At 44.7% G+C, this 16864-nt stretch overlaps 1 protein-coding gene across 1 annotated transcript in view; it reads right to left on the reverse strand.

The window, feature by feature from the left end:
- The window catches only part of LOC148453994 (connector enhancer of kinase suppressor of ras 2-like), a 970642-nt gene that overhangs the window by 86508 nt on the left and 867270 nt on the right, over positions 1-16864 (reverse strand). Inside the window, exon 22 of the mRNA XM_088461402.1 lies at positions 9910-10417. Coding sequence (XP_088317528.1) covers positions 9910-10417 — 508 coding nt within the window. The remainder of the gene's footprint in view (positions 1-9909; positions 10418-16864) is intronic.

Raw genomic sequence — 16864 nt, forward strand, 5'->3', positions numbered from 1 at the left:
ATAAGCTAGTACACCTAGTGTCACAGCACCCAATATGCTATAGCACACCTAGTGTCACAGCACCCAATAAGCTATAGCACACCTAGTGTCACAGCACCCAATAATCTAGTACACCTAGTGTCACAGCACCCAATAAGCTATAGCACACCTAGTGTCACAGCACATAATAAGCTAGCATACCTAGTGTTACAGCACCCAATAAGCTATAGCACACCTAGTGTCACAGCACCCAATAAGCAAGCATACCTAGTGTCACAGCACTCAATAAGCTATAGCACACCTAGTGTCACAGCACCCAATAAGCTATAGCACACCTAGTGTCACAGCACCCAATAAGCTATAGCACCTCTAGTGTCACAGCACCCAATAAGCTATAGCACCTCTAGTGTAACAGCACTCAATAAGCTATAGCACACCTAGTGTCACTGCACCCAATAATCTATAGTACACCTAGTATCACAGCACCCAAAAACCTATAGCACACCTACTGTCACAGCACTCAGTAAGCTATAGCACACCTAGTGTCACAGCACCCAATAAGCTATAGCACACCTAGTGTCACAGCACCCAATAAGCTATAGCACACCTTGTGTCACAGCACCCAATAAGCTATAGCACACCTTGTGTCACAGCACCCAATAAGCTATAGCACACCTAGTGTCACAGCACCCAATAAGCTATAGCACACCTAGTATTACAGCATCCATTAAGCTAGCACACTTAGTGTTACAGCACCCAATAAGCTAGCACACTTAGTGTCACATCACCCAATAAGCTATAGCACACCAAGTGTCACAGCACCCAATAAGCTATAGCACACCTAGTGTCACAGAACTCAATAAGCTATAGCACATCTAGTGTCACAGGACCCAATAAGCTAGCACACCTAGTGTCACAGCACCCAATAAGCTATAGCACACCTAGTGTCACAGCACCCAATAAGCTATAGCACACCTAGTGTCACAGCACTCAATAAGCTAGCACACCTAGTGTCATAGCACTCAATAAGCTATAGCACACCTAGTGTCACAGCACCCAATAAGCTATAGCACACCTAGTGTCACAGCACCCAATAAGCTATAGCACACCTAGTGTCACAGCACCCAATAAGCTATAGCACACCTAGTGTCACAGAACCTAATAAGGTATTGCACACCTAGTGTCACAGCACCCAATAAGTTATAGCACACCTAGTGTCACAGCACTCCTTAAGCTATAGCACACAGCACCCAATAAGCTATAGCACACCTAGTGTCACAGCACTGAATAAGCTATAGCACACCTAGTGTCACAGAACCCAATAAGCTATAGCACACCTAGTGTCACAGCACCCAATAAGCTATAGCACACCTAGTGTCACAGCACCCAATAAGCTATAGCACACCTAGTGTCACAGCACCCAATCAGCTATAGCACACCTAGTGTCACAGCACCCTATAAGCTATAGCACACAGAGCGTCACAGCACCAATAAGCTATAGCACACCTAGTGTCACAGCACTGAATAAGCTATAGCACACCTAGTGTCACAGCACCCAATAAGCTACCACACCTAGTGTCACAGCACCCAATAAGCTTGCACACCTGGTGTCACAGCACCCAATAAGCTATAGCACACCTGGTGTAACAGCACTAAATAAGCTAGCACACCTAGTGTCATAGCACCCAATAAGCTATAGCACACCTAGTGTCACAGCACCCAATAAGCTATAGCACACCTAGTGTCACAGCACCCAATAAGCTATAGCACACCTAGTGTCACAGCAGCCAAAAAGCTATAGCACACCTAGTGTCACAGCACCCAATAAGCTATAGCACACCTAGTGTCACAGCACCCAATAAGCTATAGCACACCTAGTGTCACAGCACCCAATAAGCTATAGCACACCTAGCGTCACAGCACCCAATAAGCTATAGCACACCTAGTGTCACAGCACTCATTAAGCTATAGCACATCTAGTGTCACAGCACTCAATAAGCTATAGCACACCTAGTGTCACAGCACCCAATAAGCAATAGCACACCTAGTGTCACAGCACCCAATAAGCTATAGCACACCTAGTGTCACAGCACTCAAAAAGCTATAGCACACCTAGTGTCACAGCACACAATAAGCTATAGCACACCTAGGGTCACAGCACTCAATAACCTATAGCACACCTAGTGTCACAGCACCCAATAAGCTATAGCACACCTAGTGTCACAGCACCCAATAATCTATAGCACACCTAGTGTCACAGCACCCAATCAGCTAGTACACCTAGTGTCACAGCACCCAACAAGCTATAGCACAACTAGTGTCAAAGCACCCAACAAGCTATAGCACACCTAGTGTCACAGCACCCAATAAGCTATAGCACACCTAGTGTCACAGCACTCAATAAGCTATAGCACACCTAGTGTCACATCACCCCATAAGCTATAGCACACCTAGTGTCACAGCACCCCATAAGCTATAGCACACCTAGTGTCACAGCACTCAATAAGCTATAGCACATCTAGTGTCACATCACCCAATAAGCTATAGCACACCTAGTGTCACAGCACCCAATAAGCTAGTACACCTAGTGTCACAGCACCCAATAAGCAAGTACACCTAGTGTCACAGCAACCAATAAGCTATAGCACACCTAGTGTCACAGCACCCAATAAGCTAGCTTACCTAGTGTCACAGCACCCAATAAGCTATAGCACACCTAGTGTCACAGCACCCAATAAGGTGGCATACCTAGTGTCACAGTACTCAATAAGCTATAGCACACCTAGTGTCACAGCACCCAATAAGCTATAGCACACCTAATATAACAGTACTCAATAAGCTATAGCACACCTAGTGTCACAGGACCCAATAAGCTATAGTACACTTAGTATCACAGCACCCAATAAACTATAGCACACCTAGTGTCACAGCACCCAGTAAGCTATAGCACACCTAGTGTCACAGCACCCAATAAGCTATAGCACACCTAGTGTCACAGCACCCAATAAGCTATAGCACACCTAGTGTCACAGCACCCAATAAGCTATAGCACACCTAGTGTCACAGCACCCAATAAGCTATAGCACACTTAGTATCACAGCACCCAATAAGCTATAGCAGACCTAGTGTCACAGCACCCAATAAGCTATAGCACACCTAGTGTCACAGCATCCAATAAGCTAGCACACTTAGTGTCACAGCACCCAATAAGCTATAGCACACCTAGTGTCACAGCACCCAATAAGCTAGCACACTTAGTGTCACATCACCCAATAAGCTATAGCACACCTAGTGTCACAGAACCCAATAAGCTTTAGCACACCTAGTCACAGCACTCAATAAGCTATAGCAAACCTAGTGTCACAGCACCCAATAAGCTATAGCACACCTAGTGTCACAGCACTCAATAAGCTATAGCACACCTAGTGTCACAGCACTCAATAAGCTATAGCACACCTAGTGTCACATCACCCAATAAGCTATAGCACACCTAGTGTCACAGCACCCAACAAGCTATAGCACACCTAGTGTCACATCACCCAATAAGCTATAGCACACCTATTGTCACAGCACCCAATAAGCTATAGCACACTTAGTGTCACATCACCCAATAAGCTATAGCACACCAAGTGTCACAGCACCCAATAAGCTATAGCACACCTAGTGTCACAGAACTCAATAAGCTATAGCACATCTAGTGTCACAGCACCCAATAAGCTAGCACACCTAGTGTCACAGCACCCAATAAGCTATAGCACACCTAGTGTCACAGCACCCAATAAGCTATAGCACACCTAGTGTCACAGCACTCAATAAGCTAGGACACCTAGTGTCACAGCACCCTAAGCTATAGCACACCTAGTGTCACAGCACTCAATAAGCTATAGCACACCTAGTGTCACAGCACCCAATAAGCTAGGACACTTAGTGTCACAGCACCCTATAAGCTATAGCCCACCTAGTGTCACAGCACCCAATAAGTTATAGCACACCTAGTGTCACAGCACCCAATAAGCTATAGCACACCTAGTGTCACAGCACCCAATAAGCTATAGCACACCTAGTGTCACAGCACCCAATAAGCTATAGCACACCTAGTATCACAGCACCCAATAAGCTATAGCACACCTAGCGTCACAGCACCCAATAAGCTATAGCACACCTAGTGTCACAGCACCCAATAAGCTATAGCACACCTTGTGTCACAGCACCCAATAAGCTATAGCACACCTAGTGTCACAGCACCCAATAAGCTATAGCACACCTAGTGTCACAGCACTGAATAAGCTATAGCACACCTAGTGTCACAGCACCCAACAAGCTATAGCACAACTAGTGTCACAGCACCCAATAAGCTATAGCACACCAAGTGTCACAGCACTCAATAAGCTATAGCACACCTAGTGTCACAGCACCCAATAAGCTATAGTACACCTAGTGTCACAGCACTCAATAAGCTATAGCACACCTAGTGTCACAGCACCCAATAAGCTAGCATACCTAGTGTCACAGCACCCAATAAGCTAGTATACCTAGTGTCACAGCACCCAATACGCTATAGCACACCTAGTGTCACAGCACCTAATAAGCTATAGCACACCTAGTGTCACAGCACCCAATAAGATATAGTACACCGAGTGTCACAGCACCCAATAAGCTATAGCACACCTAGTGTCACAGCACCCAATAAGCTAGCACACCTAGTGTCACAGCACCCTATAAGCAAGCACACCTAGTGTCACAGCACCCAATAAGCTATAGCACACCTAGTGTCACAGCACCCAATAAGCTTTAGCACACCTAGTGTCACAGCACTCAATAAGCTATAGCACACCTAGTGTCACAGCACCCAATAAGCTATAGCACACCTAATGTCACATCACCCAATAAGCTATAGCACACCTAGTGTCACAGCACCCAATAAGCTATAGTACACCTAGTGTCACATCACCCAATAAACTATAGCACACCTAGTGTCACAGCACCCAATAAGCTATAGCACACCTAGTGTCACAGCAACCAATAAGATATAGCACACCTAGTGTCACAGCACCCAATAAGCTATAGCACACCTAGTGTCACATCACCCAATAAGCTAGGACACCTAGTGTCACAGCACCCTATAAGCTATAGCACACCTAGTGTCACAGCACCCAATAAGCTATAGCACACCTAGTGTCACAGCAACCAATAAGCTAGGACACTTAGTGTCACAGCACCCTATAAGCTATAGCCCACCTAGTGTCACAGCACCCAATAAGTTATAGCACACCTAGTGTCACAGCACCCAATAAGCTATAGCACACCTAGTGTCACAGCACCCAATAAGCTATAGCACACCTAGTGTCACAGCACCCAATAAGCTATAGCACACCTAGTGTCACAGCACCCAATAAGCTATAGCACACCTAGTGTCACAGCACCCAATAAGCTATAGCACACCTAGTGTCACAGCACCCAATAAGCTATAGCACACCTAGTGTCACAGCACCCAATAAGCTATAGCACACCTAATGTCACATCACCCAATAAGCTATAGCACACCTAGTGTCACAGCACCCAATAAGCTATAGCACACCTAGTGTCACAGCATCCAATAAGCTATAGCACACCTAATGTCACATCACCCAATAAGCTATAGCACACCTAGTGTCACAGCACCCAATAAGCTATAGTACACCTAGTGTCACATCACCCAATAAACTATAGCACACCTAGTGTCACAGCACCCAATAAGCTATAGCACACCTAGTGTCACAGCAACCAATAAGATATAGCACACCTAGTGTCACAGCACCCAATAAGCTATAGCACACCTAGTGTCACATCACCCAATAAGCTAGGACACCTAGTGTCACAGCACCCTATAAGCTATAGCACACCTAGTGTCACAGCACCCAATAAGCTATAGCACACCTAGTGTCACAGCAACCAATAAGCTAGGACACTTAGTGTCACAGCACCCTATAAGCTATAGCCCACCTAGTGTCACAGCACCCAATAAGTTATAGCACACCTAGTGTCACAGCACCCAATAAGCTATAGCACACCTAGTGTCACAGCACCCAATAAGCTATAGCACACCTAGTGTCACAGCACCCAATAAGCTATAGCACACCTAGTGTCACAGCACCCAATAAGCTATAGCACACCTAGTGTCACAGCACCCAATAAGCTATAGCACACCTAGTGTCACAGCACCCAATAAGCTATAGCACACCTAGTGTCACAGCACCCAATAAGCTATAGCACACCTAGTGTCACAGCACTCAATAAGCTATAGCACACCTAGTGTCACAGCACCCAACAAGCTATAGCACACCTAGTGTCACAGCACCCAATAAGCTATAGCACACCTAGTGTCACAGCACTAAATAAGCTATAGCACACCAAGTGTCACAGCACCCAATAAGCAATAGCACACCTAGTGTCACAGCACACAATAAGCTATAGCACACCTAGTGTCACAGCACCCAACAAGCTATAGCACACCTAGTGTCACAGTACCCAATAAGCTATAGCACACCTAGTGTCACAGCACCCAATAAGCTATAGCACACCTAGTGTCACAGCACCCAATAAGCTATAGCACACCTAGTGTCACAGCATTCAACAAGCTATAGCACACCTAGTGTCACAGCACCCAACAAGCTATAGCACACCTAGTGTCACAGTACCCAATAAGCTATAGCACACCTAGTGTCACAGCACCCAATAAGCTATAGCACACCTAGTGTCACAGCACCCAATAAGCTATAGCACACCAAGTGTCACAGCACCCAATAAGCTATAGCACACCTAGTGTCACAGTACCCAATAAGCTATAGCACACCTAGTGTCACAACACCCAATAACCTATAGCACACCTAGTGTCACAGCACCCAATAAGCAATAGCACACCTAGTGTCACAGCACCCAATAAGCTATAGCACACCTAGTGTCACAGCACCCTATAAGCTATAGCACACCTAGTGTCACATCACCCAATAAGCTATAGCACACCTAGTGTCACAGCACCCAATAAGCTAAAGCACACCCAGTGTCACAGCACCCAATAAGCTAGCATACCTAGTGTCACAGTACCCAATAAGCTAGCATACCTAGTGTCACAGCACCCAATAAGCTATAGCACACCTAGTGTCACAGCACCCAATAAGCTATAGCACACCTAGTGTCACAGCACCTAATAAGCTATAGCACACCTAGTGTCACAGCACCCAATAAGATATAGTACACCTAGTGTCACAGCACCCAATAAGCTATAGCACACCTAGTGTCACAGCACTCAATAAGCTATAGCACACCTAGTGTCACAGCACCCAATAAGCTATAGCACACCTAGTGTCACAGCACCCAATAAGCTATAGCACACCTAGTGTCACAGCACTCAATAAGCTATAGCACACCTAGTGTCACAGCACCCAATAAGCTATAGCACCTCTAGTGTCACAGCACCCAATAAGCTATAGCTCACCTAGTGTCACAGCACCCAATAAGCTATAGCACATCTAGTGTCACAGCACCCAATAACCTATAGCACACCTAGTGTCACAGCACCCAATAAGCTATAGCACACCTAGTATCACAGCACCCAATAAGCTAGCATACCTAGTGTCACAGCACCCAATAAGCTATAGCACCTCTAGTGTCACAGCACCCAATAAACTATAGCACACCTAGTGTCACAGTACTCAATAAGCTATAGCACACCTAGTGTCACAGCACCCAATAAGCTAGTATACCTAGTGTCACAGCACCCAATAAGCTATAGGACACCTAGTGTCACAGCACTCAATAAGCTATAGCACACCTAGTGTCACAGCACCCAATAAGCTAGTATACCTAGTGTCACAGCACCCAATAAGCTATAGCACACCAAGTGTCACAGCACCCAACAAGCTATAGCACACCTAGTGTCACAGTACCCAATAAGCTATAGCACACCTAGTGTCACAGCACCCAATAAGCTATAGCACACCTAGTGTCACAGCACCCAATAAGCTATAGCACACCAAGTGTCACAGCACCCAATAAGCTATAGCACACCTAGTGTCACAGTACCCAATAAGCTATAGCACACCTAGTGTCACAGCACCCAATAACCTATAGCACACCTAGTGTCACAGCACCCAATAAGCAATATCACACCTAGTGTCACAGCACCCAATAAGCTATAGCACACCTAGTGTCACATCACTCAATCAGCTATAGCACACCTAGTGTCACATCACCCAATAAGCTATAGCACACCTAGTGTCACAGCACCCAATAAGCTATAGCACACCTAGTGTCACAGCACCCTATAAGCTATAGCACACCTAGTGTCACATCACCCAATAAGCTATAGCACACCTAGTGTCACAGCACCCAATAAGCTATAGCACACCCAGTGTCACAGCACCCAATAAGCTAGCATACCTAGTGTCACAGTACCCAATAAGCTAGCATACCTAGTGTCACAGCACCCAATAAGCTATAGCACACCTAGTGTCACAGCACCCAATAAGCTATAGCACACCTAGTGTCACAGCACCTAATAAGCTATAGCACACCTAGTGTCACAGCACCCAATAAGATATAGTACACCTAGTGTCACAGCACCCAATAAGCTATAGCACACCTAGTGTCACAGCACTCAATAAGCTATTGCACACCTAGTGTCACAGCACCCAATAAGCTATAGCACACCTAGTGTCACAGCACCCAATAAGCTATAGCACACCTAGTGTCACAGCACTCAATAAGCTATAGCACACCTAGTGTCACAGCACCCAATAAGCTATAGCACCTCTAGTGTCACAGCACCCAATAAGCTATAGCACACCTAGTGTCACAGCACTCAATAAGCTATAGCACCTCTAGTGTCACAGCACCCAATAAGCTATAGCACACCTAGTGTCACAGCACCCAATAAGCTATAGCACACCTAGTGTCACAGCACCCAATAAGCTATAGCACCTCTAGTGTCACAGCACCCAATAAACTATAGCACACCTAGTGTCACAGCACTCAATAAGCTATAGCACACCTAGTGTCACAGCACCCAATAAGCTAGTATACCTAGTGTCACAGCACCCAATAAGCTATAGCACACCTAGTGTCACAGCACTCAATAAGCTATAGCACACCTAGTGTCACAGCACCCAATAAGCTAGTATACCTAGTGTCACAGCACCCAATAAGCTATAGCACACCAAGTGTCACAGCACCCAATAAGCTATAGCACACCTAGTGTCACAGCACCCAATAAGCTATAGCACACCTAGTGTCACATCACCCAATAAGCTATAGCACACCTAGTGTCACAGCACCCAATAAGCTATAGCACACCTAGTGTCACAGCACCCAATAAGCTATAGCACACCTAGTGTCACAGCACCCAATAAGCTATAGCACACCTAGTGTCACAGCACCCAATAAGCTATAGCACACCTAGTGTCACAGCACCCAATAAGCTATAGTACACCTAGTGTCACAGCCCCCAATAAGCTATAGCACACCTAGTGTCACAGCACCCAATAGCACACCTACTGTCATTGGCGCCAACAGCTTGATTAACCGAAGAGGCGCGCACACTTATTACAGCCGTTATTAGGTTCAGCGAATACACCCAGTATTCTGATATTTCAGACCTCAAGGTCGGTCACCTCCTCATCCTCTTCTGCACGAGGTCACTCGTTTCCTTGGTCGTGAACTGTAGACCCCCTGTAAGGCTGCCCTAAGTGTATGGTGTTACTGAGCATTCCCTATAGGACGCGCTGTCAGTGTAATCCTGGCACCCACAAATCTGACAATCCAGCATGGGAACATTTCCTTCTGTGCATGATGGTATCATATGAACAGTCTGCGGCAGGCAGGGCATGCAGGTACTTGTAGTTCCCCAGCAGATGGTTTACACAAAATACATTTGACATATTTATTTGTCAGTACCTTCTATACTGGAGTCGCTGGCCTTCTCCTTCAGGAACTCCACTTCCGATTTCTCCTCTAACAGAGCCGCGTTCTTGCTGCGGGATTTCCCCCGAGCGTCCCTATTCCTTGGCAAGCTTTGGCTGCGCTGCTTCTCTGTCCTGGCATGGGTGGCATGCCCCCTGGGGCACTCTGCGAGAGGGAAAGGGCCATCTCTTTCGTGGTTATGGCGCCTCTGCACCGGCAGCGTAGCTTGTTTCCTCCTCTCCGGGGACATTCCGGTGCGTCCGGCTACGTACTCGGCATCTGGGGGGACGGTCTGGAGGAAGTGAAGCCCAGAACTGGTCAGAGGAGTCTCTATTAGATCTTGCCAGGAACGCCTCTCTCTGTAGGTGGGCCGGCACCCGGAGGAGTGGGTGCTGCCCGGGCCATCAGGACGAGACTCTTCGGCAGAGGAATGGGAGTAGGTGGATTCACTGGAAAAGTGGCGCCCGTGCTTCTGCTCGGGAAACGGGCTCGTAGAATTAACCTGGAAAGACGAGATAATTACAGACGGTGTTTGTAGGTGGAAGTTAAGAACTTTAAACCCAATTAGATTTGTTGCTGGTCTGAAAACAGATGGAGACAACAAGGCTGATTATAATGTGATCCCACCAACCTGATGTATATGATTATAACGTGATCCCACCAACCTGATGTATATGATTATAATGTGATCCCACCAACCTGATGTATATGATTATAACGTGATCCCACCAACCTGATGTATATTATTATAATGTGATCCCACCAACCTGATGTATATGATTATAACGTGATCCCACCAACCTGATGTATATTATTATAATGTGATCCCACCAACCTGATGTATATTATTATAATGTGATCCCACAAACCTGATGTATATGATTATAATGTGATTCCACCAACCTAATGTATAATATTATAATGTGATTCCACCAACCTGATGTATATTATTATAATGTGATTCCACCAACCTGATGTATATTATTATAATGTGATCCCACCAACCTGATGTATAATATTATAATGTGATCCCACCAACCTGATGTATAATATTATAATGTGATTCCACCAACCTGATGTATATTATAATGTGATTCCACCAACCTGATGTATATTATTATAATGTGATCCCACCAACCTGATGTATATGATTATAATGTGATTCCACCAACCTGATGTATAATATTATAATGCGATCCCACCAACCTGATCTATATGATTATAATGCGATCCCACCAACCTGATCTATATGATTATAATGTATTTCCACCAACCTGATGTATAATATTATAATGTGATCCCACCAACCTGATGTATAATATTATAATGCGATCCCACCAACCTGATCTATATGATTATAATGCGATCCCACCAACCTGATCTATATGATTATAATGTGATCCCACCAACCTGATCTATATGATTATAATGTGATCCCACCAACCTGATGTATAATATTATAATGCGATCCCACCAACCTGATCTATATGATTATAATGTGATCCCACCAACCTGATGTATAATATTATAATGTGATCCCACCAACCTGATATATATTATTATAATGTGATCCCACCAACCTGATGTATATTATTATAATGTGATCCCACCAACCTGATGTATATTATTATAATGTGATCCCACCAACCTGATGTATATTATTATAATGTGATCCCACCAACCTGATGTATATTATAATGTGATCCCACCAACCTGATGTATATTATTATAATGTGATCCCACCAACCTGATGTATATTATTATAATGTGATTCCACCAACCTGATGTATAATATTATAATGTGATCCCACCAACCTGATGTATATGATTATAATGTGATCCCACCAACCTGATGTATAATATTATAATGTGATCCCACCAACCTGATGTATATTATTATAATGTGATTCCACCAACCTGATGTATATTATTATAATGTGATCCCACCAACCTGATGTATATGATTATAATGTGATTCCACCAACCTGATGTATATGATTATAATGTGATCCCACCAACCTGATGTATATGATTATAATGTGATCCCACCAACCTGATCTATATGATTATAATGTGATCCCACCAACCTGATGTATAATATTATAATGCGATCCCACCAACCTGATCTATATGATTATAATGTGATCCCACCAACCTGATGTATAATATTATAATGTGATCCCACCAACCTGATATATATTATTATAATGTGATCCCACCAACCTGATGTATATTATTATAATGTGATCCCACCAACCTGATGTATATTATTATAATGTGATCCCACCAACCTGATGTATATTATTATAATGTGATCCCACCAACCTGATGTATATTATAATGTGATCCCACCAACCTGATGTATATTATTATAATGTGATCCCACCAACCTGATGTATATTATTATAATGTGATTCCACCAACCTGATGTATAATATTATAATGTGATCCCACCAACCTGATGTATATGATTATAATGTGATCCCACCAACCTGATGTATAATATTATAATGTGATCCCACCAACCTGATGTATAATATTATAATGTGATCCCACCAACCTGATGTATATTATTATAATGTGATTCCACCAACCTGATGTATATTATTATAATGTGATCCCACCAACCTGATGTATATTATTATAATGTGATCCCACCAACCTGATGTATATTATTATAATGTGATTCCACCAACCTGATGTATATTATTATAATGTGATCCCACCAACCTGATGTATAATATTATAATGTGATTCCACCAACCTGATGTATAATATTATAATGTGATCCCACCAACCTGATGTATAATATTATAATGTGATCCCACCAACCTGATGTATATTATTATAATGTGATCCCACCAACCTGATGTATATGATTATAATGTGATTCCACCAACCTGATGTATAATATTATAATGTGATCCCACCAACCTGATGTATAATAATATAATGTGATCCCACCAACCTGATGTATAATATTATAATGTGATCCCACCAACCTGATGTATATTGTTATAATGTGATTCCACCAACCTGATGTATATTATTATAATGTGATTCCACCAACCTGATGTATAATATTATAATGTGATTCCACCAACCTGATGTATAATATTATAATGTGATTCCACCAACCTGATGTATAATATTATAATGTGATTCCACCAACCTGATGTATATTGTTATAATGTTATCTCTGGGTATTCACTGGAATTCAGGGCCTGAATCACTCGCAGTGGCGCTTGCGTCTATTGGTGGTCGCACATCTATGACTTTATGCAAATACCTCTACAAGCCCCTCCCTGGCGTACAGCCGGGCGCCTGGATGTGCAAGGACTGAGACGTCCACTTCGAGCGTCTTTAGATGCTGCATTCCCGCTTTGTGCGTCTTTAGACGCAGCTATCGGTTGCACCAGCCTCAGTTTCTGAATGATTATTTCCTGGGTGCAGTATACGGGTATAAATGAGAAGTATTATCCTTGTTCGTAGATTTAATAACGCTTAAAAAGTATAATGTTTTAAAGTGCGCGCGAACCCTATACAGGTAATACAGGGTGGTTTGTGTAAGACAGGATGACCGTCCCAGGCAGCAGACTGGCTGGGCATAAGCCCCTGCCCCAAGGAGCTTACTATCTAATTAGGTTTATGGAAAATAACCGCAGACAATGACCTGTAATGTCTGCTGCTCAGTATTTAACACAAATACTTCCCCATTAACTTTGTAAGGAAAAATGTAGGTAATTAATTATGTGTGTCATCCCCAACCAGATGCCCATTTACTTTTTCTTTAATGAAATGTTATATCATTTGTAATTATTGGGGTGTACGGGAGGGGCTACAGAGTTCATAATAGGTTAGGGGGAAGGAAGTGGAATGGAAATTACAGTCATACAATAATATGAAGTGATTGTCAGATAGACAAGTAGATTTAGCAGTGTGATAACAAGGAACTATCTAATGCAGGAACCGGAGAACAAGGCATTTATTCTAATTCTAGTGACCATTAGCTGGGGGGAAGAATCACAATGCGGAATCTACAGGCGTGGAGGGAGGAGGTCTCCTCTGTGAGATCCAAGATTGGGGCTGGGGCTCTGATTCATCCAACAATCAGCCAGGAAGGACAACTAAGTGAGGAGACTGGAGGGGGGCCCCAAAATGTGACATCCCAGGAAGGCAAAACCTGGATATGAACCATGCTCTATATATAGACAACAAACCACAGACCGCGTCTAGTAATTCAACGTTTCAGTCAATAAAAGGCGTCAGACTGAAACGCTGAACTACTACACACAGGATCTCATTCAGAGCCGGACGCTATTTGCGCTCGCTCGTTCAGAAAAAGGGGCTGGCTATTTAAATTGAGCGCTCGCTCTTTGCGGTCTGTTGACGCCTCTATGTCTGAGCGAGCGTCCGAAACATGCGCTCGCTATTTTGTAAAGACACCCCTGGGCCGCTCGCATCATACGTTATCTACGCTATTAATCGAGTACATCGAAAGGCGTATGAACTGCTCGCTATTCTTGTGGTACCATTTTCCTACCGCAATCACTGCGAGCACTTCAGGCTAAAAGACAACCAAGTGACGTGGTCGATGACGCTGCTTTGTTAATTATGCACACCCTTAAAACGCCCGTTTTGACCGTTTGGCGCGCCTTCGTTCGGATCTCCACTCCCCGTTTTCAAGCACCTTCCCCTTTTACCACCCACAAACGCCTCATTGTCACTCAAATTACAAGCCCCTCGCTATTTTGCGAGCACACGATTTCAGACCACACTGACTGGTTGGCACATGCGCATTACGACCCATACGCATGCGCAGATGTGCGAACATCGCTCGGAGCGAGCGAGTGGCCGCTTACGAGCGGCTCTGAATCAGGCCCAGAGTTTGTCTTTTGTTTTCTTCATTGAAAGAGCCAGGAGTGTCGCTCTCCAGATACACTACAATTGGGTATACATTTACCACAGAGGGCACCAGGGCAAGTATTTTCTGTCTTTGGTGGAATGACAGTTTGTTTGTATGATATATATATATTGTGATGACTTGGGGAAGTTAGCTTGGTAGAGAGGTCAGTAGGTGCATATTAAGAGATCCAAACGCAGTTTTGTAGGTTAAAAATGGCAATAAATGGTGCTTTTACTAATAGCATAAATCAAATGGAACACAAACAGCCTAGCCTCCCCTTCAGGGCACTACCTCACTTCTTCGCCCCTGACTACAGTAGGAAACTAGTCTGCAAATGCAACTTAGTCCTTTAGTCCTGTCTCTTGCAGGAATCAATACTGACCTCCTGGTCTTCACACATAGGGCCTGATTCAGACCCACTCGCGAGCGGCTGTCCGCTCGCAAGTGGGTCGATGTTATGGACTGAGCATGCGCATGACGGAGGGAGCTCCGTCGTGCGCATGCGCCAGACGCGACGAGCGAAGGAAAGTCCTTCGCTCGTTGTGTCCGATCAAAGGGGGCGTGCTGTCAATGTTGATTGACAGCACGCCCCCTTTGGTGGGCGTGCCGGGGGCGTGCCTCCCTGACGGGGGCGTTCCCACGGGAACGCCTCCCGTCAGAAGCCGGCCCACTGACATCACTAGTGATGTCAGTGGGAGTGATTTTGGCTCTGATAGAGCCAAAATCACTCCGGAGCTTGCGGTTGAAAACCTCAACCGCAGGCTCCGACTCGCAATTTCGATGGTCGCGATGGTCTCGACCATCGCGGCCATCACAATGCACGCTCGTATAGCCTGTGGGTGGTGACCCACAGCTATACGAGCGTCCAGGAGGACGCTCCATGAAAATGGAGCCCGGCCCTCATTCAGAGCGTGCGCTCTGCTCAGAGCGTACGGCTCTGAATGAGGGCCATAGTCTTTCTTGTGGTCCTTCCTGTCTCCTGCAGGAATGGACACTGGCTTCCTTAGCCTGCAGCTTAGCTGCTTTAACGTGACACAGTCTGAGAGGTTTGTGGTCCTTTCTGTTACCTGCAGGTCTGGACTCAGGCCCCCTGGCCCCCAATGGCTTGGCTTGGCCTCACTGGGCTCTCTGGCTGCCACAGTCCCACTTAGACTGTCTCCAATGGCAGCCTGACTGTCCTGCCTTCTCCTTAGCTAACACTTGGACTCTCTCCACAAGGCAGCCCCCAGGTTTGGCAAAACTTAGTTTAACCACCCTGTGTGGGTGGATACCTCCAACCCACACAGAATCCATGGCTCACTAACGCTATCTTTGGTGATTCTGCCACAATATATATACTGTATATTTATATACATTATATATATATATATATATATATATATATACTAGGGATGTGCAGGCTCGGATAGGTTCGAGTTTGCACGCCGAGTTTGGATTTTTCCCTCCAAAAAACTGGACTCAGAAAGAGGCAAAACGTCATCTTGCATGGCCAAACATCTTCATTCCTAGACTTTTGTCCAGGAATGATGATGTTTGTCCATGCAAGATGACGTTTTGCCTCTTTCTGAGTCCCGTTTTTTTGGAGGGAAAAATCCGAACTCGGCGTGCATTTTTTTTTTTAATCTCATGGCATTTACTGTGTGCATTTAGCCAAAGTTTGATTCAAAGTTCGCTGGTTGTGCACAGATGCTGGTTCACAGAGCAATCACCTAGCACTGACTGCTAGGTGAGATCTCAATATAAATGCCAAGGGGCGCAGATCTGATCACAGACAGTTTAGCCGAACGTGCACGTGCGGTCACTCTCGAACAATGCCGAAAACTAGTAAACCAGCCTGTGGGCTATGTCTTCAAACAGCTGAGAGCTATATCGGGCGGCTAACTTGCTGCAGTAAGTGGTACCAATTTTGACCATACGCGAGATATCCCAACACATATCGCTGACTGTGACAATATCTTTGCTTCCACCATTGCCGCCTTTGTGGACAGTACAGAAAAAAGACATGAGAGCGCTTGATAAAATGTGGAAAATGAACGAACAATT

Source organism: Taudactylus pleione, unplaced genomic scaffold (assembly GCF_031769625.1).
Source record: "Taudactylus pleione unplaced genomic scaffold, aTauple2 ptg001043l, whole genome shotgun sequence".
Taxonomy (NCBI): Eukaryota; Metazoa; Chordata; class Amphibia; order Anura; family Myobatrachidae; genus Taudactylus; species Taudactylus pleione.